This window comes from Carettochelys insculpta, chromosome 1, assembly GCF_033958435.1.
Source record: "Carettochelys insculpta isolate YL-2023 chromosome 1, ASM3395843v1, whole genome shotgun sequence".
Taxonomy (NCBI): domain Eukaryota; kingdom Metazoa; phylum Chordata; order Testudines; family Carettochelyidae; genus Carettochelys; species Carettochelys insculpta.
Window position 1 is genome coordinate 60,016,847 of NC_134137.1, and position 26,892 is coordinate 60,043,738.

General features: G+C 41.5%; 1 protein-coding gene across 3 annotated transcripts in view; it reads right to left on the reverse strand.

The window, feature by feature from the left end:
- The window catches only part of MRPS31 (mitochondrial ribosomal protein S31), a 40,820-nt gene extending 15,038 nt beyond the window's left edge, over window positions 1-25,782 (reverse strand). The window contains exons 1-5 of one of the 3 annotated variants that reach the window (XM_074982590.1): window positions 25,612-25,782; window positions 20,690-20,965; window positions 19,223-19,381; window positions 6,246-6,392; window positions 1,052-1,128 (exon numbers count right to left, since the gene is read on the reverse strand). In XM_074982590.1, the coding sequence (XP_074838691.1) occupies window positions 1,052-1,128; window positions 6,246-6,392; window positions 19,223-19,381; window positions 20,690-20,965; window positions 25,612-25,724 (772 nt within the window). In that variant the 5' untranslated portion in view covers window positions 25,725-25,782. Of the gene's footprint in view, window positions 1-1,051; window positions 1,129-6,245; window positions 6,393-19,222; window positions 19,382-20,689; window positions 20,966-25,183; window positions 25,500-25,611 lie in introns of those variants that run through there. The other 2 variants (XM_074982583.1, XM_074982575.1) reach the window with 2 other exon arrangements.
- Window positions 25,783-26,892: the final 1,110 nt, after the last annotated feature.

Genomic DNA, 26,892 nt, shown 5'->3' on the forward strand with positions numbered 1-26,892 from the left:
TCCTCCCAAAGCTTGAACACTGTAAATCAGCTATTTGCAGCTGGTTTTTAGCTCTAGGACAGAAGGAGAGTAGCAGGGACAGAGCACAAATACGGGGATTCACTCCTCCTCCAAAAGTGCTGGGAGCGGGGAAGCATAGGAAGTGTGGAGCTCTGGTGCACAGGAGGCAATTGGGGCAGAGGGGAAGCCAGCGGCGTCCACAGGCCGCTGGTGGAGCCCCAGTGAGCCACATGTGGCCTGAGGGCTGCAGGCTGCCTACCACTTTTCTAGTGTAATGAGGGAACCAAAAGAGCAACTGCAGCCCTGGGGTACATAAACAGTAAGATCTTGAGTAGTGGCACAGAGGTTATTCTACCTCTGTTTTTTTGCACTGGTGCAGTCATGGCTAGAATATTGCTGTTCACAATTCAATAAAGATGCTAAGGAACTGGAGAGGGTTCAGAGAATAGCCACAAGCAGGACTAAAAGATTAGACAACATGTCATCTAATGACACAATTAAAGGGTTTCAAAAGCTGTTCAGCTGAACAAACAGTAGGTTAGGGAGTGCGTAAGGCTGCTTCTACACTCTCACCCTCCTGTCAGAGGTGGCATGGTAATAAGGCAATTTGAAGCTTGCTAATGAGGCACTAATGTGCATATTCAGTGCCTCATTAGCATAATGGCAGCTACACAAATTTCAAAGTGCAGATTTTGAATTGATCAACAGTGTAGATGCAGGCATCTTCAAAATAAGCGCGCCCTTCGACATTTCCTTTCTGCCACAAAACTTTAATCCTATCCAATTTCCCCTGTGATTGTAGTCTCAAGCCTTTTCTGAGCAAGATCTAATGCAATACCACATAACTGTTAATGTACTTTAGTCTTGATAAAAGCCTCCATGTGGAAGTCTTGCCTACCAATAACCAGATATGACCACACATTAATTTATGACCAGCTCTGAAACCAGCAAGCTAGCAGTTAACCCCTCTTCTCTCTCCATGAGGCAGTGACTTGCTTTGTTTTTGAAGAATATCTTCCATTTGGATTTTGGTTGTTGCTTTTCCACTAACCTGATTCTGGTGTCCTTTGTGTAGCAGTGGGAGCATCAGGGAAAATGTTAAGCCTCGATTTTAGGTGAATCCCTCTCCTATAAATAAAGAAGCCAAATTATATTTTACATTTCACAAAACGTCCACTTTGTAAACTTAATTTTAAACACAGAATATGCTCAAAAACATGCCCACATATTGACCATTGCACTACATATTTAAACTTGGTGAGTCATGTTGCATTTGAGTGATTGCTCTATTAATGAGGCACAGGGGCCAGACTCCCAGTCCACGGTACCTTAGTAATAGATTGTTCTTGGAAAATGCATTTCTTGTTTTTTTATGGTTTTGTTCTACTGTACAAAATATTTCACAATTCAGGAAAAAAAGACAACAGCTAAATCAAACTAACCCTGATTTATGCAGTAAACAGCCTTTTTGGAAGATTATGTATCTACTCTTTCCTCTGTCACATGACTAACACTGAAACTGTTGTGATAGTCACTCTTATTAGAGCTCTCTTCTGGACTATTAAAATATGTTTTGATTTTTAGCAAAACATCTATTTTACATTTAATAGGATTCTCTGTTTAAAAAGAAAGCTATTCAATGAGCAAGTATCTCTTGTATAAGAATTAAAACTAATATTTGGGTTATGTGTTAAACTCAAAATCAGCTGCTTTTTTCCCCCAAAACCAAAAGGCAGATAAATACAAAATAAACAAGGAAATGAGTACATTGTAATTAAGAACAAATGATTCCTTTAATCATTTAACCTTTCCTACAAAAACAAAAAAGCAGTCATGTAGCACTTTAAAGACTAACAAAATTATTTATTTGGTGATGAGCTTTCATGGGACAGACCCACTTCTTCAGATCATAGCCATACCAGAACAGACGGTCCCATGAAAGCTCTTCACCTGATAAAGTGATTTTGTTAAAGTGCCACATGACTGCCTTTTTGTTTTGGTAGAATACAGACTAACATGGCTCTCTCTCTTGACCTCTCCTGTCTGTGTACATTTCCAGTGAAATGCCAGTGTTCTTTCTTTGTGTTATTACACATTCACTGTTGCCCATGCAACATTTGCCTCTCCTGCCCATACATTTCATCCCTCTACTTTCCACCAGATTTCTGAAAGTCAGAACTACTATGGCAGACTTGATCTTACCATATTACAGATGTAACTATCCTGGATTTATTTCAGAGAGAGACTAATATAATTACGCAGTCAAAAAAGTGGAATTTAATACAGATTTGGGGATTACAAATTCTTATCCATTCATAAGCGCCAATAACGTTAGTAGCAGATGCGGGTATGATTTAGTGCAAAACCCTTACGTATAAAGTGACTATGTCAAGTTACTATAAAGCAGCACCACCCATTTGTTGATATCTGCCAACTCAATTTAGCCATTTTGTCCTAACCTTCCCTGGGAAAGCCAACTCAGGGTATTTTTCACTCAGAAAAAGCCACAGGGAAGAATTTGAACTTTGAGATTGGAAGGTAGTTGAAATCTGTATAATAAACAGTTTGCATGATTACACCAAGAGTTTCACACTAACCGTAACTTCAGTACTTAAGAGGATCAGAGAATTCTCATATAATTCGTGATAGGAGGAATGTTTTCAAATGCATTGCAAAACATATTTTACTTTCCTTTTATTAAAACTATTTTAAAGTGTTTGACCAAATTCCACATCAGCTGATTGACTGTCTATATCAGAGTGAGCAAAGTGGGGGGGGGGCAGGCCCCCTCTGCGGGGTGTGAAATTTTGTAAAGGGGCACAGCACAATCAGCTGCTGAGTCTCAGGCTCATCCCTCATTAAAAATGTTGAAACATATGTGACTTTTTTGTATCTGTATTCACATTTATATGATGATTAATCATGTTTTTACATTCTACAAACTTATCTTACACATGCCAAAAGCTTTTGGTTTTTTTCCCATATGAACATAACTGAAGTTTCTATTACATTAGACGGGTTGGGGGGCCCTGCTAATCGCATGGATGAAAAGTGGTGCCCAATGTAAAAAGTTTGCTCACCACGGTCTATATTCTAAGTCTCTTTGGCTACGTCTACACTATGAGATAAACTTGAATTTAAGGCAGTTACCTCGATATTATCACGTGACTGTCTTCACTCTAAACGCCATTAGCTCAACTTAGGAAGCACTAATATTGATATCACAATAGGGTCAGCACCTGATGGGTACAGTGTCAAGCTTGAATTCAGAAGTTTGCTTAAAGGCCAGTGTGGAAGCGCCACGTCTTAAAATTGACTTTATTAGCCTCCTGATGTGCCCCGCATGTAACCCACAGTGCCCCACAGTGTTCTGCTCTGGCTGCTGCTCTCGGGTGCACAGGAATTAGGTAACAGGAAGACCATGAATTTCACATCGGCACCAGGAAGCCTGTGGCTGTGGGGTCATGTGTGTCTGAGAGCCTGAGAAACATCTTTCTTTCTTTGCTGTTAGCACTGTAAGCCCATCTACCCATTACAAATAGTCCCTGCAGGGATTTTGTGGTTCTGTCTCTACACTTCGTAATTTTTTCTGCTCTGCCTGGCACTAGCTGCTGCCCTGCCGCACCATATTGCGGGCAAGGCTGTTGTGGGGGTCGTGCTTGCATAAGAGGCCGAGAAAACTTCTTCTCAGTGGTTAAATTTGTGCACTCAACTGCATCACATGACTAGCCCGCAAACCAATAAAAGGATGTGCCTGCCATTCGGTGCTGACCATGCTGCCAGGCAGCACCATGTACTGGATTGCGTTAAGTTAGGGCTCCAAGGGTGGGAAAGATTTTTTGGGTGCTTGCTGCTGCCAGGGACAGGGAAGTCCCCCCCCAGCAACTAAGATATCTGGGGGCTTGCACTATGATAGGCATGGGAAGTGCCACTGAAAGTTGAGAAGGCAGACATTCAGTGTAATTCACCTCTAGATTATGGAGCATCAAGAAATAAACATGACTGAGCAATACCTTGGTATGGGCTTGGGACAAAGGTCATTGAAGTCAATATATTAGCTCTAGAATTACCTCAGCATGGGCTTGATCCAAACACCATTGAAGTCAAATAAAAGAATTTCATTGATTTCAACGGGCTTTGGCTCAAGCTTTAAGTGATACAGAAATTTCTTTTCAGAGTTATGGGTTAATCCATTCCAGATCACTGATCTAGAGTGAGAAGACCTTCTTATGAGAAGCATTGAGCCCTGGGTTCAGCAGGTGAATACTCTAACTGCTTTGCTACCCCTCCCCTCCCCTCCCTTATCAAAAGCAAATCATTTATACAAGCAAGATTCCACCTGGACAAAAGGACATTTGTGTAACGTGGCAGGGGAATGAGGGAAATTAAATGTAGGAAGATGTCATTAGATACCCACAGCCACTTGCGGATCATTTTTTCCCCCATGCTGGACCAGTGAAAATACCCAGAATGCTACAGGGCTCAAGGAGCCCTATAGGTTCCCACAACACACTGCTGCAACAGTCGATGTTTGGCAACTTGTGTGTGTGTGGTAGCAAATTGTCAAATTTGTGGGGAGCCTGTGGGAAGGTGAGGATGCTCAAATTCGAATGTATAAAACCCACAGTTAAAAAAAAATCAATTTTAATAAAGTTGAATTTATCTCATAGTGTAGACATAGTCTTTTAGTTTATATTAACAGCCCACATTATTTACATGTTGCAACAATTTTTGCCAAACAAAATCAAAAAGACTATTGAGAGTGTCATGGTTACACTGCATCATAATGAAGTTAGTTTCATCCTAGGTTGATACAGACTAAATTAAAATCATAAGCCTAAATTTAGCAGGCTGATACAGGCAAAAACTCAGAATGCGTCTACATCATTTAGAGCACCCCAAGAACAGTGAAAATCTTGGGGCAAGAGTTTCCATGCAAGTCAGTGAGGACTCATGCTCTTCATTGAACAATTCTCTGTTCTTTAGCCTCAATTTTGTCTATCCCCTCTCCTTCACTTGCTGCATTTTAGGGGCTGGGAGGTGGAGCCCTTATGTATTATTCCCATCTATGTGACACTCTCCCTTCAAGATGCCTTTGTAATTCCAATGTAAGACAATATTGCCAATACCAGAAAAATAATCATATTACTTTTAAACATTTCAGCATCTACAAATATGTTTTCTGATGACATATCTGTGAGTGTTGTTCCTTTGCGCTTTTACAGTATGAGCTACACGGCTTAAGAATCGATGTGCTTCTGCTTGTTCCTCACTTAAAATCTTAATTTTCTGATATAGTGAAAGATCTGTTCCAGCACAGAAATGCAGGGATACTGTACAGCTCCTGATTCAAGAATGTTTAATTTCCCAGTTATGCAAATCCCACCTTCTGAATTTCCATATATGCTAATCAACATGATTCTCTCAAACTTCTAACCCACTACCCTCCACTTAAACTCAGATTTCGTTAATTTTAAAATGAATTCATCTTATTGGAAATAGAAATGTGGAGAGAATATTCTAAGACAAATGGTTGTGAAGATGCAGATAGACTGTTTTAGGGACAAAATGCAGGATGAGAGACCATTAAATACAGTGTTACGAAGTATAAGTGCTCTCTTAAGTGAGTAAAAATAGCCTGGGTAAATACTGAAAAAAATAAAAAGAAACTGTCATTTTCAGAGAGAGCTCTCAAGTCAGCCTTTTAAATAACTAGTTCAAGGGTAACCAATTTTGATACCTGAGACAGCAGTAAACTCAAGTAAGGAAGCACATTTTTCAAAATTTTTTTTTTTTTTTTTTAAGGACAGTAGAAAAATGAAAGCTTTTCCCTCACCCCCATAAGCTGATCGAGAATGTTATGTAAAAGTATTTTGCAAAAGTGATGCACTCAAAACAAGTCCAACAGTGAGGGCAAAAAATAGATTATATACTAATGCTAAATATTTGCAATATTCATGTTTAGTACTAAAAAAATTGCATTTACTTCAATTAGCTTATTAAATTTAACTATATTCTTACATGAATCTACTTTAATACCACGTTTGCAAAAAAGGTCCATGGAACTGTTTTTCTAACATTATTTTCTTTTTGGCTCCTCTGGTATAATGCATCTATCTGGAATCGGGACATAGAAAAACTCATTGAGACTTCTTCTGCTTTGAAATAGCTGATGCCACCAAAATTTAAAAACTTAACTGGTCCATAGAGGAAGAGCATGAAGAGAAAACAGACAAGCAGAGTACCTTGTTTGGCTTCGTGCCAACCCAGACAGGGAACCTCTTTGAAACCTGTCATCTTGCTCATCATCATCAAATGAAATCTGACTGGATGGTCCAGGCACATCACGGATGAGACGGCGCTTCCCAATCTTCATGTTTGAGATAATGTTGCTGATATCAAAAAGACAAGAAAAACAATGAAAATTCCACAGTATGAAAAGATGCTGACTTTAGTTACATGTTTTAATAAGGCAAATTATACCCAATTGGTTTCATAAGTCTCATAATTGGTGCAACCTTATATGAAAGAATTAGGCATCTCCACAAAACATCTGTCAACATTCTGTAGTGATGGAATAAGTCTCATTTTTAAAAAATAAAAAATCCCACTTTTTATTTGCTAAATTAAAAAAAAAAAAAACCAAAACCAAAAAAACCAAAACCAACTTTGCACATATATCCCAGTTACTACACTCCTTGAAGAGAAAAATGCAGTGATAAATGTTCCTTGAATTGCAGTTTTAGTTTATTTCTTACAGCCATATACTATGTTCAGAAAATCCATTAGATGTTAATATAAACACTTGCAGCAAGTGTGAGTTTCAAAAGACATAGCTGCAAATCCTGTGCTTGGAGTCAGAGGGACTTGGTAAGAGGAACGCTGGTTCACCTTCTATGGGGAAAGGGGACTATACAGTTTGAACGTCTTCTGCCTCCGCATAAAGGGAGCTTATTTTCAAGGGCTGTGTCTACATTAGCCAAAAACTTCGAAATTGCCATGCAAATGGCCATTTCAAAGTTTACTACTGAAGCGCTGAAATACATATTCAGCACCTCATTAGCATGTGGGCGGCCGCAGCACTTCGAAATTGACGCGGCTTGCCGCCGTGCAGTTCGTCCAGATGGGGCTCCTTTTCGAAAGGACCCTGCCTACTTCGAAGTCCCCTCACTCCCATCTGCTCATAGGAATAAGGGGACTTCGAAGTAGGCAGGGTCCTTTCGAAAAGGAGCCCCATCTGGACGAACTGCACAGCGGCGAGCCGCGTCAATTTCGAAGTGCTGCGGCCGCCCACATGCTAATGAGGTGCTGAATATGTATTTCAGCACTTCATTAGTAAACTTCGAAATGGCCATTTGCATGGCCATTTCAAAGTTTTTGGCTAGTGTAGACATAGCCATGGACTGTGGTTCCCAACCTGGGGTCTGTGACGGTATTGCAGGGGGATCCATGAAAAAATAAAAGATAAATAAAATTGATCATAGAAAAAAAGTTTTAAATAAATTGCGAAGTTACAATTAATTATTACAAAATTAATTATCTTCCAATAATGTTATTAATTGCTGTCTGAAAAATCCATGTTGCAGTTTTCCTTTTCATTTAAATGAAGCATACAAAGGGGCTAAAATTGGCTTTGATGGGGGGGCAGTCTGAACGGTTTGGGGAAGGGCGGATGGGAAACCATTGTGCTAGATGACAGTTTGACTAGAGTATTCAGAAGGGCATTAAGCTATCAACAAAAGTAGAGGGTGAAAAGCAGAAACTAATGAGCACTCAATTAGAGTATCAAGACACTGGGAACAAAATTAATCAATAAACCAATGCACGAAGGAATGTGAAGAAAAGAAATTCTTCAATTGCCTGTATTCCCAGGATAACAAACAAAAGGAATTGTTCATGTATAAGCAAAACTTCAGTCTATCGAGTATTCGTGTCTCTGTGCTTTTGGAATGTTTGAAAAAAATATCACTGCATAAAACCTATTTAGGATGACACTCTCTCAAACCTGCTAGTACCTGTTTCTGAGTCACTGATGGAAGAAAATCTTGATCAATATACTGATAGATTTAAAAAAAAAAATAAAAAAAACTAGATGGAGTACTACTTTGTGTCTGCTACAGACCATCAAATCACACCAGGTAACAGGATCAAAACAAAAAGCAGTCAAGTAGCACTTTAAAGACTAGCAAAATAGTTTATTAGGTGAGCTTTCGTGGGACAGACCCACTTCTTCAGACCATAGCCAGACCAGAACAGACTCAATATTTAAGACACAGAGAACCAAAAACAGTAAGCAAGGAGGACAAATCAGAAAAAGATAATCAAGATGAGAAAATCAGAGAGTGGAGGGGTGGGGTGGGGAAGATCAAGAATTAGATTGAGCCAAGTATGCAGACGAGCCCCTATAGTGATTCAAAGTTCCCATCACGATTTAAACCATGTGTTAATGTGCCGCATTTGAATATAAATGTCAGCTCGTTCACTTCTCTTTCTAAAACGGTGAGATAATTTCTCTTCAGTAACACGCATACCTTGAGGTCATTGACAGAATGCCCCATTCCATTAAAATGTTGACTAACTGGTTTGTGGATCTGGAGTGTTTTGATGTCTGTTTTGTGCCCGTTGACCCTTTGTCTAAGGGAGTTCGAAGTCTGTCCAATATACAAAGCACCTGGGCATTGTTGGCACATGATGGCATATATGATGTTAGTAGAGGAGCATGAGAAAGTGCCCGTGATTCTGTGAGTAACCTGGTTAGGTCCAGTGATGGTATTTCCAGAGAAGATATGTGGACAAAGCTGGCAGCGGGCTTTGTTGCAGGGAAAGGTTCCAGGACTGGTGTTCCTGGGGTATAGGCTGTGGCTGTTAGTGAGGATCCTCATGAGGTTGGGAGGTTGTCTGTAGGAGAGAACAGGCATGTCACCCAGGGCCTTCTGGAGTGTAGCATCCTGATTAAGAATAGGTTGTAGGTCTTCAATAATTTGTTGCAGTGGTCTGAGTTGGGGGCTGTAGGTGATGACCGGTGGTGTTCTGTTCTTGGCTTTTTTGGGCCGATCTTGGAGTAGCTGGTCTCTGGGTATGCGTCTGGCCCTGTCGATTTGTTTTTTTACTTCTCCTGGTGGGTAATTCAAGTTTATGAATATTTGGTAAAGTTCCTGTAGTTTTTGGTCTCTGTCAGTTGGATCAGAGCAAATGCGATTGTACCTAAGAGCTTGACTGTAAACAATGGATCTAGTCACGTGTGCAGGATGGAAACTAGAAGGGTGTAGATAAGTATAGCGATCAGTAGGTTTTCGGTACAGTGTGGTACTGATCAGGCCATCCTTGATTAGTACTGTAGTGTCCAGGAAATGTATCTCTTGCACGTTGTAATCGAGGCATAAGTTGATGGTGGGGTGTGGATTGTTAAAGTCTCTGTGGAATTCTTCTAGAGCCTCTGCACACTAACTGCTTACGTTCCTATTTACAATGTTTAGAAAAAACACTGCACTATTCTGAGAGGCTTCAATCTGAACAATTTATACTGGAGATTTTATGCTCAGAACTTCTGAAGACTTCAGATGACAATTTCTCAACTCAAATGTTGCATTCAACACAAGAGAATTCTATATCAGACCTCAACACACAGGAACTGATTTCAGAACTAAAAGCTGGTGGTAGCTTAAATAAAGTGACCATAATAAGCTGATGACATTTATGTACAAACAGAATAAAGTCCATACAAGTAATAGTCGGTATATATTTGATGCTTTCAAAGGGCCAGTTTCACAAAAGCGGAAAACAGTTAACATTGGGGACCAAGATTTTAAACAGAAAAGTGTAAAATGCAATTAGGCTTTCTTCAACACTTTTACTAAATGCCAAAAGAAAGCCACAATCACACATGTGAGAAAATAGACCAAACCAGTTAAAACATCAAACTGACTTACTGGAGAAATAAAAGTCGCTATGAAAAAAAAAAAAAAAAAAAAAAAAGACACAGCTATTACAAATATAAGTATGGGGAAGCTGATCGTCATAAATATGAATCACATGGAAATGGTAGGATTGCCAATGATAATCTAGATAAGGCAGAAATCCCACACTGGAGAAGGGGTGGGGGAGAAAAAAAAAACCCAGCAGCAAGATGATAGTTATATTGTGATGGTGGAGCACTTTCCATTTCAAACAGTAGCTCAAGAAAAGGTTAAACAACAGTTACTAAAGTTAGAGATTTTTAGAACAAGTTCAAATAACTTGCATCAGAGAGATTTTAAAGTAAAGTAACTAGCTGAAGAGCTCTCTGCTCTTCTAATGTTAATTTTCCATCAGTTTTGGGTCACTGGAAAAGTTCTAGAAGAAAGCTGAGGGAACACTGTGCCAGTATTTAAAAAGACTGAATGAGATCAACTTGGTAATTATACTTCTGTCAGCCTAAAACAGATCCCGGACAGAATACCGGAATGACAGACAAGGGACTTGATCAATCAAGAATTAAAGGTATATAATAAACATAACACTTGTCAACAGGGTTTTATGGAAAATAGATCTCGTCAAATTAGTTTGTTTGTTTTTTATAAGAAATTACAAGCTTGAAAAAGGCATCAACATAAAATACTTAGATTTCTTGATACAGCATTACATTTTGATTAAGAAACTAAAATATAAATTAAACATGGGACACATTAAATGGATCAAAACAGCATTTTGAGAGTTAAGTTTTAAAAAGCAATTGTAAATTGGAGATAACCGTTTTACAGTGGGACACCTGCACCTTCAGTGTCCGGCCCTTCCTTTTGGGTTCTTCACTGCCCCCAAGCTGTTTTCCAAATGCATAGCAGCGATGGTGGGGTTCCTTCACCCCAACAGTGTTCAGGTTTACCCATACCCAGACAATTGACTCCTGCAAGGTCATTCGTTCCATCAGGTGGAAGCTAAGGTAGCTCTCACCTGAGAAACTCTGGACCAGCTGAGACTCTTGCTCAATCCATCAAAGTCCTCACTGATCCCAACTCAACACAAGTTCATTGGGGAGGTTCTCGATGCCACTGATGCAAGGGCATTTCTTCCCAATCATTGCTTCCAGGTTCTTGCCTAATTTCTAGGTTCCCTGTCCATGTGTCCGCACACCGTCAGGGCGTACCTCTGCCTGCTGGACCACGCAGCAGCATGCAAATATGTGGTCCCGTTTGTCAGGCTGCACTTTTGCCCCCTCCAGGCATGGCTGGCATCAGTGATGCATCACCCCAGCTGGGACAGCATGGATAAGGTTAGCATGGTGCCCTGACATATTTCTGACACTGTCCGCTGGTGACTATATCCCCAAAACATGCAGGTTGGATTCCTTCTCATGCCCCACAACCTACTATGTCTCTAGTAACAGAAGTGTCTGCTTTTTGCTGGGGAGCCATCTGGGGAACTCAGCACTCTGGCAATATGGTCTACGTAACAGTTCTCTCTCCATATTAATGTGCATGAGCTTTGGACTGTTCACTTCATTTGTCTAGCCTTCCTAACTTATCTCTGGTGCTGCTGTGTTGCAGTCCTGATAGATGATACCACCACCACCACCACCACCACGTACTGTATCAACCGTCAGGGGTGCACACTCCTCCCCACTCTGCTCAGAAGCTCTGGGCCTGTCCATAGTCCACTATCCACCAGGAGTGGTCTTATCTCCGGGGTGTCCAGAACCAGCTGGTGGACCACCCCAGTTGCCAATGTCTCACTCATGAGTGGTCTATTTGTGTGGGCATCCTTCGCTCTGCCTTCCAAAAGTGGGGAATTTCCCCAGTTGGACCTTTTCACTTCATAGAGCAACCACACATGTCCTCAATTAGGCTCCTCATTTTGGTGGTTACTATTTCGACTTAAATGCCCTTTTATTCCAGAACAACAAGCTTTGCAGTGGGGACAAAAAGGGTTTTATTTTCCAGAAAAAGTTTTTCTCCTCAAAAAAACAAAACAAAACAACCAGCACAGACAAGCCCTGTAAGAGAAGCCAAGCTAAAAATGTCCACCTGCTGGGATCATTCCCTCCTGTCAACAAAAACACATGGGGTCACACCACAAACATTTTTACGTGTAATTTAAGCAATTTCCTATTTTTCCATCTCTCCAATTCTTGGGGGAAAAAGACGGTATCCCAAGGTGGTGCATCTATTCTTCCATTTAGTTTCAATTTGCCCTTGTCCGACAGAATTTCTCCGTACAATGGGTTGGGTCAGATGACCAGGTACGGCCCACACAAATGCTGATTCCTCAGGAGAGTAGCAAATGCACTTTTGAATTCTAAGGCGTTTTTTCCAGGACACCTTTGCTACTGGTTACAGTGCAGAAACAACAAATCCTTGTCCTAATCAGTCAGCCATTTTATAGCTCTGTGTCTTCTGCACTACCCTTCTCTTCCAACTGGTAAATAATATTAGCTCCTGTTTACCATTTTGCTAAGATTCAGTGTAGCAGAGTCTCTCAAACATGAGTAACTTCAGGGTAGGGTTGTCAGATATTCCACAATCTGTGAGACAGTCCCACATTTCAGTGAGAAGTCCCACATTTACCCAAAAATGTCCTGTGGGGCTGCTGAGGTCCCCTTGCCTCCAGCCAAAGATCCCACAGTTAGGGCTCCCAGCCACAGGGCTGCCAGGGTTTCACCACCCCTGGTAGGAGATCCTGTGGCTGGGGTGCCAGTGAGGCTTTACACACCAGCTGGCTCCCAGCCATGGGACTGCCAGGGTCCCCCTGCCCCACCGGCCAGGGCTACCAGTGGGGACCACATGTCCCACATAAGCATTCTGAAAGTCGGACACAATCCTATTTCAAGGAATGCCACGGAGGTGATGTTTATACCCTCAAATCCTTAGAGAAACACTAGGATTAGAACTTCCTTCCAAACCTTTGCATTTCTTCATAACCAGGAGTAAAAGTAAGAAGTTTCTTACCGGTAGTGTCCTATCACAACCTATTCCTCCCCGACCCTTTAGGGGGGCCACTGAAATAAAACAGTGCCTGTAAGAAATGTAAGTGTTGGATGGAGTGGGGGGGGGTGTGTTTCAGGGCCCTTAGAGGCACTGTACCCTCTAAGATTTTTCATCCATGAGTAGAGTGAGTTGTGTCTTGTGCGCCAATACTGAGGTCATGGTGTTCTTGTTCAGATGTGTGCCACCATGGCACCAGACCTATCAGTTACTAGCAGACGTTTTAAAGCAGGCATGTGCACACATGCTCCTGAGGGAAGGGGGGAGCCCAGCCCCACATGCACCCCTCCCCGCAAAGGGAAGCCGGGAGCTCAGCCACACACACAACCCAGAGGGAAGGGGAGGAGCCCAGCCACATACATACGCACACTAGGGAAGGGGGATTTCTAACTGAAATTTTAGTCAAATTTCTAACTGACATTCCATCCCCTATTCAATCCACCGTGTGTAAGTAATGCAAATATCTCTTTACAAGAATGATCATGTGCGGTACATGGCTCTTAAAAAAAAAAACAGAGGAGAATTCAGGATATATTTTAGCTTTAACTCAGAATTCCTTTCCTTCTGTTGATTTAGGTCTAACCTTTGATATTGCCAAAGTTATTTTCCTATGGTGATGTTGTAATTTCCATTGAGCAAAACTTCTTCCCCCCGCCCCACACAAAAATCCTGCACCATTAATTTTTTCCCCTTCTAGTGAACATGCTGTCCTTAATACGTCTACAAAAGAAACTGATTGGAGAAGATCTGAACAACAGTGACATCCAGAGGGCAGAGTGTATGCAAAGCACAATATAAGCTAAGACCTGTTGGCTATAATTATAACATCTTTATTATAATTTAATAATAAATTCTGATTTATAATAATAATGTTGCATTGTAGGGTTCTTATGCTTGTGTAGGTATTTCAATTAAATTAATCTGAGTGTTTTACATTAACTGTCTACTGACTCAGACCAGTGGTTTGTTTAGTCTAATATCCTGTCTCACAAACGACCAGTACTTGATATTTCAAAGAATGACAATCCAGCCTCAATGCACCTGGCTAACTGTACAATGCTGTATGTGCAAACAGGGGCATGTTTTCTGAACCCACACAGACCAAATGATGTGTTTTCTTTCTTACAAAGTGGCAAGCAGGAATTGAAAAAGCCACTTGTGAATGAATGTGGAGCTTGTGCTGGCAAGTGTGAAGACCTCAGTTCTTAAATTTTTCCAGGATTTCAACTTTCATTTTAAAAAACAACAGTTTCAAGCCCTTTTCCTTAAACTGCGAAGTCTCTGTGTTAGAAGCTGACTTTTATCCTGTGTATATAGCATCTAGCACATCTTTCTAGATGCCACTGCTAAGGAAGTAAGACAATAACAACGATTTGGAAATTAATCTTACAAATGTGAATGAAATGCTCTAATAAAGTAGCCTCTTCCAAGTCTACTGAGACAGTTCTAGTGCCTCTGCTATTTCTTATGCTTAATTTAAGCAGCAGCAGCAGCAGCAGAATGTAATTATCTATATTCTAGTTAGTTTTCACTACTTCTACTTGGAACTCTACGATGGAGATAAATGGTCAGATTCATGTTGCCGCTGCTGTTTCAAAAAGCTATGAGTAGGAGAAGAGCAGGCTCTGGAACTATGACTTGGGAACAACAGAGATTCTAAAAACAATGGAATGGCACAGTAGACTAGAACTACTACTTCTCACAGCTTCTGGAAGGACAAGCAAAACACCCTTAGAGAAATCAGGACACATTGAATGATGAGTAAAGACCAAAGTTGCCTCTGCTTTCTAGCAGATGGAGGGTAGTGCAGCTTCTGTGTTGAACATGGAGCCCCCTCTCACCTCAAACAGGGACCAAAGAACAAATATCCTTCCCAGCAGCTTGTGGCAGGAAGTGGTTAGCTTCTCCCCAGGGCACTTCCCAAAAATCTTACTTGTGGGGCCTCTGGTCAAATCATTGCTGCCTGGTAAATATAATCAAGCCTTAGTTGCAAGCAATTAAAATCCATTCAAATACAGCCATGAGCTTTCCCTCCACCTCCAGCAACAGTGAATTCCACATGTTCACTCCATAAAATAGGAAGAAGTGTTGCCTTGTTCGTTCAGCTTGAAGTATCTCCTCTAGTCCTTCCTTAAAACAATACAAGAACTAAATAGCGAAAATTATCCATTTTTACACAACTCAGTCGTCTCTTCTAACTCCCTTGCTTAAACTTATGGTTTTCAAACTGCATTCCATAGACCCACAGGGGCTCTGCAGATCTAAAGGGGTCAACACCTGCATTGGAATTTTTTTTCAAATGAAAAAAGTTTGAAAAAAAATCACTCTCCTAAATAAACCAAGGTATGCAATACCCACAGCATCGCCAGGCATTTCTCCCAACTCTCTCTGGATGTTTTACGTTTCTGCTGAGAGAAGATGACTAAAACTGAATACATCATTCCAGGAAAACACACACAATTGTGCCTTAGCTAATGTCTTAGTTTCCACCACCACTTTTTTCTAAATGTAACCAAGCTGCTAATTATCTTGACAGATAACTTAATTTAGCTGTCTACAACAACTCTTAGCTCTCTTGATTGTGTTACATATTCATCCACCAGTATGGGAAGGTTACATAATTTTTCTCATTTCCTTGGACACTCTCACAAATATGTATTACATTATATTTAAGACAGTTAACATCTACAGGTTGAACCTCTGTAGTCTGGCATTCTCTGATCCAACAGGATTTTAGTTAACCACATCTACAATAAATGGACATCTGTCTAAGGCTGCTTCTGTACCCTCCCCCTCCCACTGGAAGTAGCATGGTAAGAAGGCAATTCGAAGCAGGCTAATGAGGAGCTAATGTGCATAATCAGCCCCTTATTAGCACAATGGCAGCCACACAAATTTCAAAGCGCAGACTTCAAATTGCAGACTGACAGCGTAGATGTCGGCAGCTTCAAAATAAGTGCCCCACTTTGACATTCCCTTACTCCCATAAAACTAGGCGGAAGTAAGTAAATGTTGAAGTGAGGCACTTATTTGGAAGCTGCCCACATCTATGCTCTCAATCTGCAATTCAAAGACTGCACGGCCGCCATTAGGCTAATGAGGCACTAAATATGCACATTGATGCCTCATTAGCCTGCTTCAAATCACCTCACTATCATGCCACCTCCAACTAGAAGGGGCAAGTGTAGAAGCAGCCTTTGCTTCCCAGTGTCCTATAAAGTTTGTTTGCAGATACCAGTCCTGTGCTGTTATTTAATTCTAATTTACCCCAAATGTCTTTTAAGAGCCTAGTAAGCAATGGAAGTGTGGTAATGCTGCTAGATGTTATTGACCTCCCATTGCTCGTATCAATCAGGTCCTGAGGATGCTGGACTAGAGAAGTTCAACTTGTACTAATGTGCTTCCCCAACATTTTATTTGTCACCATCTAGATGGCCATTAGTGAAAACGTATGTATCAGCAGCAAACCATAACTAAGTGGCTACATTCTCTGCTACTCATCAGTGTAAACACCTCACAAATAACTTTTCATTCTTATGAATCCACATTTCTGCCACTTAAAGTCAATACAGGTTGAACCTCTTTCATCCAGCACCCTTGGGACTTGACTGCATCACAGGAAGTCAATATTTTCTAGCACATTACCAACACTTCCACTGCTTACAGGGCTCTTAGAAGAAATTTGGGGTAAATTACAACTAAATACCACCACAGAACACACAGAGGCAGAACTGGTGACTAAACAAACTTAATGGGACCATGGGAAACTTGGCCACACCCCATGATAAGTGGTCATCCAACTAACTAAAATCAAGCCAGATTACAGAGTTTGCTGGACTAGGAAATTCCAGATTAGAGAGGCTCAACCTGTACCTGAATTTGCCCCAAATCGAGTTATTTTCATGTGACATATTAAAAATAAACTTATGAACTATTTTGTTATTCTGCATCATCATCATCCCACCACCATGGACTCAGCGCCTGTGTGTGTCCAATGCCTCCCTCACTATTTCCTTCCATTTTTCCCTGTCCAGCGTGGAGTGTCTTAGTTCCTGTAGACTAGCTCTGCACCTATTTACGATATTATCTACCCATTCTCTCTGGGATCTGCCTCTGCTATTTCAGCCATCCCTTATTCCGAATACAAGGGTCTTAAATTTTTGTTCGTCATTCATTCTGCAGGCATGCCCGAATAGCTGTAACCTCCGTTGTATAATTTTCTGCAATAGGGTTCTCTTTCAACTGTATCTTCCTATATAATTCCTCATTGTTGACTTTCTGCATCCATCCTATTCTCTATAACAACTCCTTTTGAATGCCAGTATTCTTCTCTGCAAATCTTTCGTTATTACCGTCTCTCACATCCATACAACATGCTGCTGAATATACACATTTTCAAGATGCGCAGCTTCATTCCTAAGCTAATTGCTCTGCTTGTCTAGATCTTATCCATCGCTTCCAAACTCGCTCTTGCTTTCGCTATTCTAGTTGCTATTTCCTTCTTACAATCTAGATCATGTCATGTTGTTCCCCCGATATATGAACTTCTCTACATTTTCTAGTTCGATCCCATCTACACTGATCTTTCTTCCTATTTCCTTGTCTCCAAATACCATTATTTTCATTTTATCAATGTTCATAATCAGTCCATACAGCTCCTCTTCCTCGTTTAGCACCTGCAATGTCCTTGCTAGCTTTGCCTCATCTTCAATTATAATAGCTTGAGGTTCACCAATGATCTAGTTAATTCTCATTCTGTGCACCGATATCCCTTCCATCTCTTCCATGATCTTGTCCATCCTTCTGTCTAGATGCGTGATGAAGATACTTGGCAATATTGGATCTTGTCTCATACCTCTACTCATTCTAAATCTGAACTAACTTCCCAACTCTCCACGCATTTTCACCACTGCCTCTGCATTGTCACTGATATGCTTCAACAACCTTAACAGTCTGCTATCTACTGTGTACAATTCCAACACCACCCAAGTCACTTTCTGATCTACAATGTCAAGTATCTTCTGAAAAAAAAAAAGACAAAGTAAGTGTAGATGTCCTTGTTCTTTTATTGAGCTTTCTCTGCTTTCAGTCTTAGTGGCAGTATGTGCTGTATGGGACTTCTATCTTTCCTGAACCCCATTTGCACATCCACTAGAGAGTCTATCTGCAATCTCAGTCTCTGCCAGTATCATCATCAGCACCTTGCCTAGATGACTTTTAGGGCAATCATTCTATAGTTCTTGCACTCCAACGCACTTTCCTTCTTGTGTATTGTCACTAGCATGGCTCTTCTCCATTCCTTAGGTGCCTTCCCTTCTTGCCATGCTATATTACATAGTTGGTACAATTCCTGCAACATACTCCCTCTCCTGCGATCTTATTATTTCCTGGGCTCATGTTGTTCTTTAGTCATTTCACTGCTCTTTCTACCTTCTCCTTCGAACTATCGGTCTCACTCTTGATGCTCGGCAGAGATCTCTCTTAGTTCTTTGATCAGTCTCTCCAAGACACTTGGGGCCAACATGCATAATCACAAATTTCCAGAGTCTCAGTTGATGAAGATCTAGTTTTCTGCATTTTACTCAACTTTTTATTTATTTGTTTTATTTATTTATTTTTCACTTATATGTTTTCTAAGTTGCTACACTGAAAACAAAAGAAATCAGCAGCCTGTCTTTGGTCATGAGGTAGAAGGACAGTATGCACAATTCCTTCACAGCTTCCAAAGTGTTCCTTGCCACATAACAAATAAACTGTACCAAGGAATGAGTTTATTGGGCTGTCTGGAAAATTTTGAAGGGTAAGGTGGGACTATAAAAAGAGGTTGCTTTACCTAGTGCACTTTTTAAAAAATGCAATTAAAACCTACCAGTCCACATAGGAAGTCTGGAACAGCATCTCTGTGACAACTGATGAAGATTATAAAATATATATTTTATTAGCCTGTCCCAAACACACAAACAAAAAACCTTTGGGAGAACAGGAAACAAAGTCTGAAAGGCTATTTTAGAGGAAGGGTACAAACTGGAGGACTCAAAAATTATAGAAGTCTATTTTAACTAAATTCCTAACTGTACTTCAGTTATCAGCTTTTCAAAGCAGATCAAACCTTTTTTTGAAATAGGATTTTTTTTATTATATATATATATATATATATATATATATATATATATATATAAATATATAAATAAGTCTTCAACCACCTTAAGTTTGACTGTATAATATTAGAAGCTTCAGCACTAGTGGGAAATAAATAATCTACAGACCTTATGTTAGTCACTTCTCCTCTTTTCTGTGCATCAGTGGCTTCTTCGTGCTTCCTTAGTAGTGCAAGTAAATCTGATACTGTCTGTTTCCTGTCAAAAGGTAAAGAAGATGCAACAGCAGAGGCAGCTTCCACTAGTTCTGGATTTAGAAGCTTCCTGCTGAAAGAGACAACAGAAGTGAAAAACAAAAATCCTCTCGATGTTATGCATCAATATTTTACAAGCCATTTTTACTGTAAATAATTATGTTACATCTTGGTGACTCAAAGGTAGTAATTATATCTCATCAGAGAGAGACTCAAGTTTGTCTTTTGATACACAAAACACCAGAACCTGGGGGACACTGCAGAGTTGATGTTCTTAAATTGTGGTAAAGATACCCTATGTCACTGAACCACCAACCCTTCCAAAGCAAAGTAGTTAGAATGCCAAGGCCTATACACAGTGTCAGCTATAAATTGAAAAAATAAAATAGTCACCCAGGCACAGCTACCAATCAACTGTTCCCCCAAACATAAAAGACTGGCACTGAGATATGATTTTTAGTCATTAACAAAAAACTGTTTTTCCCCCCACATTCATCTCATGAGATCATAACTGTGCACGATTTTAACTGTGACTACTGTTCCTTTAATAATTTAACATGATTTTAACCACTACGTTTAGAGGGTAATATTTCACAAAGAAAAAGCTTTATCACAATAGTGACAACGTATTTCTGTGAGTGTGCGCTCATTCAGAGGATTTTCTCAGACTGTAATTAAGTGAGTTTTGCTGCATATTTACATTTTTAATTAATTAGTTGTATATGATCAACTGTGGACAAAAATAGGCAATAAAGACCATGCAGAAATTGAGTTTTTCCTTTACCCAGATTTTACTCTCTCATATCTGAGCAATGGCATTTCAAAGGTTAAATTCCTTCACTCTCTCAAATTGATTTTCTGTAAGTATGCATGCTTAGTTCCAGAGGAGCCCACAGCAACTGCAGACCCAGGGGAAAGGTGGAAGGGGGCCCCAGCTCCCTGTCCCAGATGGGGTGGGGCCAAGAGCAGAAGGGGCAGGGTGTAGGGTAGTCATCACTGGAGGACCCCCACTACCACCACATTCCCTCAGAGCCACATGCCGAACAACAGCACAGATCTACTGTTGAATTTCAAAGGGGCCCAGAGCACCAGCCACCACCACTGCTACTTTGACAGCAGCGGTGGCTGGAGCTCCAGGCCCCTTTGAAATGCTGAGCCCAGGGAAAAAAACATCCTCTTTGCCCTCCACCAGTGGGCCTGGTTAGTGCAACCATTCCCATTGTTATTGCTTTTTTGCAAGGTACTGTTGTGCCATTAGCGAAAGACACAGAGGATTCTTTTCTATGCAAAGAAAATGATATTTTATGCTACTATTTGCCCTAGAGATTAATAAAGTCCATTTAAAGGAAGAAACAGTTGATCAGGGCACACTGCATTTTACCTCTTAGCTTTACTGTCTGCTGTAGCTTTTTGAAACATGCTGCTTGCACTTGCCATACTTTCTGGCTGGTCCTTGGTTTTCAGTGCTTTTAGTAACTGGAATTTCTTCTTTGAACTTAATTCTACTTTCATTTCACTAATAACTTTTAGCAAATTCTGCTTTGAATTTTCTTCTGTTGCCTTCTCTGAGTCCTTCTCAACATTATTCTGTGTAGAAGTTGCAGATTCGTCTTCCTTGTAGAGCCCCGTGCTAGTGCTAAAGCACTTGTGTGTTTTACTAGATAAGATGGGAAAGAAAAAATGTATAAGTTACAAAGAACAGCTGTGTTAGTCGTAACGACTGACTGGTCCTAATTCTGCACATACTGAATGAGGTAACTTGAAAACATACTCTTAGGGCAACTCTGAAACCATTTACAATTCAATCTTCCATAATTTTCCCCTGAAAAGCAACTCCCCATCCCCATCAGCTCATTTTGCATTACTTATTGGAAATAATTATTTTCTACCAGCATGAATCATTAGGAGTTTAGAAGTCAACATGGGAAATCTGTAACTACTTACAATAACTACTATACTATAAACTTTGAGTTACCAATTCTTCAAAATACCCTCCAAACATTTAAAACAATATGAAAAGAAGATATCTTTATGTTCATAGGCTACCTAGTTCATTCAAGGCCAAAAATAAGCTATTTTGAAGTAGCAAAATGTTTAATATAGTTCTTATTGGAAGCAATTACGTTTCCAGTGCCTTGTAAAATATACTAGTTTCCAAACTATGCTAATTTGTATCCCATGCTTTGAGCATATATCTGCATCAATAGACAACATTGCTTTATTTCTCCTATATGCACATTTTAAGTGCTGATGAGACACAAATATATATATAGCAGCTTGGTATTACAAGTTGGAAGAAGAGATAGAATACTTTTGTATATGATAATCTACATCACTGACACCAACAGTGGATGGATGCTAATAACATTCAGCCCCGTTCTCAGAGAACACTATCAGCTCATTTCATAGTCTACTGCCTTGGATGAGAAGACCTACAACAAATGACACTGAGGGATGGGAAGAAAATGACATGAAGTGACTCAGCTGCCCTTGAAATTAGTTCATGACATCTCTAGCAGCATAATCCTTGTAATAGCTGGAACTTAAGTAGTGTTAAAAACCATAAACTGCTTCCAAAGCTATCAACGCTAAACCAAAGAAAAAAGTACTAGGAGTGTCTACTCAGGGACTTACACTGGTACAACTATAGGGATATAAATTCATACCCTTCTTTATACCTGTATAACTTTTAGTTTAGAATAAGCCTTTAGTCTTTCTCTATCTCAGTTCCCCATCTGGAAAAATGGATGTACAGTACTTTCCCCACCACTCTGAGAAAAAATACCTTAAAAATTTTGGGGCTTATGGTTGAGAAGCAACACCACATATGAGTTCCAATGGTGATGCTGCATCAAAGAGAGAGTCAAATATGGTCTTCAAATGTAGAAATAGGGAAGCAGTGAGCAGAACCAATCTACGTAGCACATACTGATGCTAAAATACCATTCACAATTGTGGTGTTCACATTTTTAAAACAATGCTGAAAAAATCTGAGAGGGTGAAGAAGAGAGCCACAAAAGTGAGTTACATGACTTTCAGTGAGATAGAGTTCAGTTTATTCACCTTAAAAAAAAAAAAAAAAGAGGAGGAGATTGCGAAGTGATTTCATTAGAATGCATAAGCACCTTCACAGGGGAAGAATAGTGGCTTCAAAAAAACTAAGTGAAGAAAGGCATAATAAAACTCAAAATGAAAATAAAGCACACACAAAATATAGAGGATGAATGACCACTGCAACAAAATACCAACACAAGTGACTTATCTCCTGGTGTCTCCAAAAACTAAGGCTGGATGCCTTTCTGGGACAGATCATCCCGACATTTGCTAGGAGACCAACACAGCAGTACACAGACAATCCAGGAAATTTTTGGAGAATGTTGGGAATAACTTCTTGGTACAAGTGCTGAAGGAACCAATCAGGGTCCATGCACAACTTGACTTGCGGCTCACAAACAGGAAAGAACTAGTAGGAGAAATAGAAGTGGGTGGAAACCTGGGCTGCAGCAACCATGAGATAGTAGATTTCAGGATCCAGACAAAAGGAAGAAGGGTGAGCAGTAATATACAGACCCTTGATTTCAGAAGGGCAGACTTCGACTCCCCGAGAGAGCTGATAAGCAGGATCCCTTGGGAAAGGAAAATGAAGGGGAAAAGAGTTCAAGAGAATTGGCAGTATTTTAAAGAAGTCTTACTAAAGGCACAGGAACAAACCATCCCGCTGCATAGTGAGAAATGCAAACACGGTAGGCAACCAGCTTGGCTTAACGGGAAAATCCTTAGTCACCTTAAACTCAAAAAGGATGCACACAAGAAATGGAAATGTGGACAGCTGACCAAGGAGGAGTATAAACATACAGGTGGAGAATGCCGGGCAGCAATCAGGAAAGCAAAAGCCCAACTGGAACTGCAGCTGACAAGGGATGTGAAGAGTAACAAGAAGGGTTTCTACAGGCATGTTAACAGTAAAAGGGTGATCAGAGATGATGTGGGGCTGTTACCGGATGAGAGAGGTAACCTATGAGATGATGTAAGAAAAGCTGAAGTACTCAATGCTTTTTTTTGCCTCAGTCTTCACAAAGTCAATTCCCACACAACAGTCCTAGACAATGCAGTATCGGAAGGTGGAGGGCAGCCATCTGTGGGGAAGGAACCAGTTCTGAGCTATCAGATGTGCACTAATCCATGGATCTGGATTTAATGTATCCTAGGGTAATGAGGGAATTGGCAGATGTAATTGCTGAATCTTTGGCCATTATCTTTAAAGACTCTTGGAGATTGGGGGAGATCCTGGATGACTGGGAAAAGGCAAACATAATGCCCATCTTTAAAAATGGAAAGAAGGACAATCCAGGCAACTATAGACCATTCAGCCCTACTTCAATCCCTGGGAAAATAATGGAGGGAATCCTCAAGGAATCCATTTTGGAGCACTTGAAGAGGGGAAAATGATGAAAAGTAGCCAACATGGAGTCACCGGGGCAAGTCCTGCCTGACCAATCTGATTAGCTTCTATGATGAGGTTAACAGGCTCTGTGGACATGGGGAAGTCAGTAGAAGTGACACACCTTGACTTCAGCACAGCTTTTGATACGGTCTCCCACAACATTCTTTTCCATAACTTAAGGAAATATGGATTGGATCCTTGGACTATACTATACTATACTATACGAGGAAGCTGGCTTGACGGTCAGGCCCAACTGGTAGTGGTCAGTGGCTGGATATCTGGATGGCGGTCAGTTTCAAGCAGAGTGCCACAAGGCTCGGTTCTGGGGCAGGTGTTGTTCAACATCTTTATTAATGACCTAAATGAGGGACTGGATTGCACCCTCCGCAAGTTTGTGGATGACACAGAACTAGGGGGAAGAGGTAGATACGCTGGAGGATAGAAAGAGAATCTAGAGTGACCTGGATAAATTGGAAGACTGGGCCAAAAGAAATCTGATGCAGTTCAACACGGAGAAGTTTAGAGTCCTGCACCCGGAACAGAAGAATCCCAAGCACTGTTATAGGCTGGGGACCGAACGGCTCAGCAGCAGTGCAATGGAAAGGGACCGAGGGGTTATGATGGATTATAGGCTGGATATGAGTAAAGAGTGTACCCTTGTAGCCAAGAAGGCTAACGGCGTACTAGGAAGCATTAGGAGGAACATTTTGAGCAAATCTACAGAAGCAGTTGTTCCCCTCTATTTGGCACTGGTGAGGCTGCATCTGGAATACTGTATCCAGTTTTGGGCTCCTCAGCATAAAAAGGATGTGGACGTGCTGGAGCAGGTTCAGCAGAGGGCAACAAAAATGATTAAGGGTCTGGAGCACAAGACCTATGAGGATAGGCTAAGGGATTTGGGCTTGTTTAGTTTATAGAAGACAAGACTTAGGGGTGATTTAATAGCAGCCTTCAACTTTCTGAAGGGGAGCTCCAAAGAGGTGGGTGAGAAACTGTCTTCAGTGGTGTCAGATGGAAGAACAAGGAGGGATGGTCTGAAGTTACAGAGGGAGAGGTGTAGGTTAGACATTAGGAAAAACTACTTCACCTGGAGGGTGATGAAGCATTGGAATACGTTGCCTAGAGAGGGGGTGGATTCTCCATCCCTTTAGGTTTTTTAAGTCCCAGCTTGACAAGGTCCTGGTTAGGATAACTTAGTTGGGTTGATCCTGCTTGAAGCAGGGGGCTGGACTAGATGACGTTGTGAGGTCCCTTCAAGCCCTATGGTTCTGTGATCCTCAAGACACACACAAAGCAATGCTTTGGCCACACACAACATATTGCGCTCAATATAGAAGTAAATTAATAAAATTGAAGAGCGTGGGGAATATAGGCAGAGACCATTATTAGACTTTCTATTAATCTGAAATCCAGACCAGAAAAATGCCTTACAAGTAGTCGCAGAAAGCACACCTGCCCCGAGCCTCCTCCACTTCCATGTTTCTACAGTCACACCACCTTGTGTTGGTTCGTGCTTCTCTCCCTCTGCGACAGCGCCACACGAAGCCCCCACCCTGGCGAGCCGGCTCTGCCCAGAGCGCCACACAAGTCCACAGGGGAGTGGCCGTGGGCATGAGGACCCGCCCGCCCTGAGCGGCCTGCACGGAGCAAACGGGACACGGTTCCCGGGGGGCAGAACAGGACAATTCCGCCGTGGTCCGGTTCAAAGCAGCGGGCCCGGTTGCCAGGCGGGGGTGTCCCGCCAGCAGCCACAAATCACCGCCCATCCGGTCACCCTCCCCAGCGGTGAGGGCTGGGGGACGCCTCGGTACCGGAGAGGCCTGGCCGCCGCACGCCCCAGGGCCCACCCCGCGCCTCACCCGCCAGATCCCGGCTGCTGATGCCGCTCAGCCGCCGCAGCCCATTCCTGGGCGCCCTGGGGCAAGCAGAGCAGCCGGCTGCGGCCTCCCCAGGCAGAGACGCGGCTCCACATCCCAGCAGCCCAGAGAGCGGCAACGAGCTTGTGCAGTGCTGCAACCGTCCCCCCTCTTCACGTAGGTCCGTCCGGCTTCAGCGCTCCGTCTGGAAACAGAAGCCAAGAACACTAGTTCCGAGATTGATTCCCCCGAGGGGAGAGTATCAGGGTCTGCAGCGGTAGAGTGAAGCAGACATATTTACAGGTGTGTGTATTTAAATACCCACCCCCGGAGTTTTGGACTGTTGGCCAGAAGCTTCCCTAATGTAAGAAGCGGGTGGATAGTCCCATAGCCAGAGATTTGGGAGACCTGGCTTCCATTGTCAGCACTTCCATGACCTATGTGGCCTTAGGCAAGTCACTTTGTTCATATCTAGCTGGCCAACTGGTAAAAGACAACAATGATGTAAGTACCAGTGTACAGATGACGTGCCATTCTACCCAGTAGTGGCACCCTCAAGAGATCAAAAATCATGATGGTTTTTGCAGGGGAGGGAAGGTGGTGGTTAGAGATTTTGGTTTATCCGTATTTTTGACCTCTTTGCCACATCCCATGCACGTGTATGTGAGAAAAGCAGCATTCTGGAGTATAGTATTAATGAATGTTACTTAACATAGACAAACTCACAGAACTGTATCATATCCTGGGTGCAAACTATGTACATGGAAATATATTGATGCACCAGAACCTCTATGGACTCCATTTAATCCTTGTGGTGTATGAGTGTACAATTGTTCTTTCTCGTGATCCATCCTGGGATAGAAATGAAGTATTTGCAATGTTACCTTTCTGTGCAGCGCTGATCCAGAGACAGGCAGCTTTAAATTACTAAAAAGAAGCATTGGAAGGTTTGAGTTGTATATTTTGTGTTCCTCAAAAGATTGACCGACCCTATTTTTACACTATAAATTAAGAACTTCTGCGAGAAAAATGTATGGGGAAAGGATGCTGCCTTGCTGTTGCAAGAAAAAGCAAATGCAGTTTGGGTTGCATTAACAGAAGCATAGCATGCATGTCACGGGACATGATGGTACTGCCGTACTCAGCACTAGGTCTCAGATGGAGTGCTGTCTGAAATGTTGGGTATTGCTGTATGGAAAGAATGTAAAGAAACTGGAAGGGACCCAAGGATGGATGATAAAATGACCAAAGAGATGGAATGCAAACCATATAGATAAAGGCTGA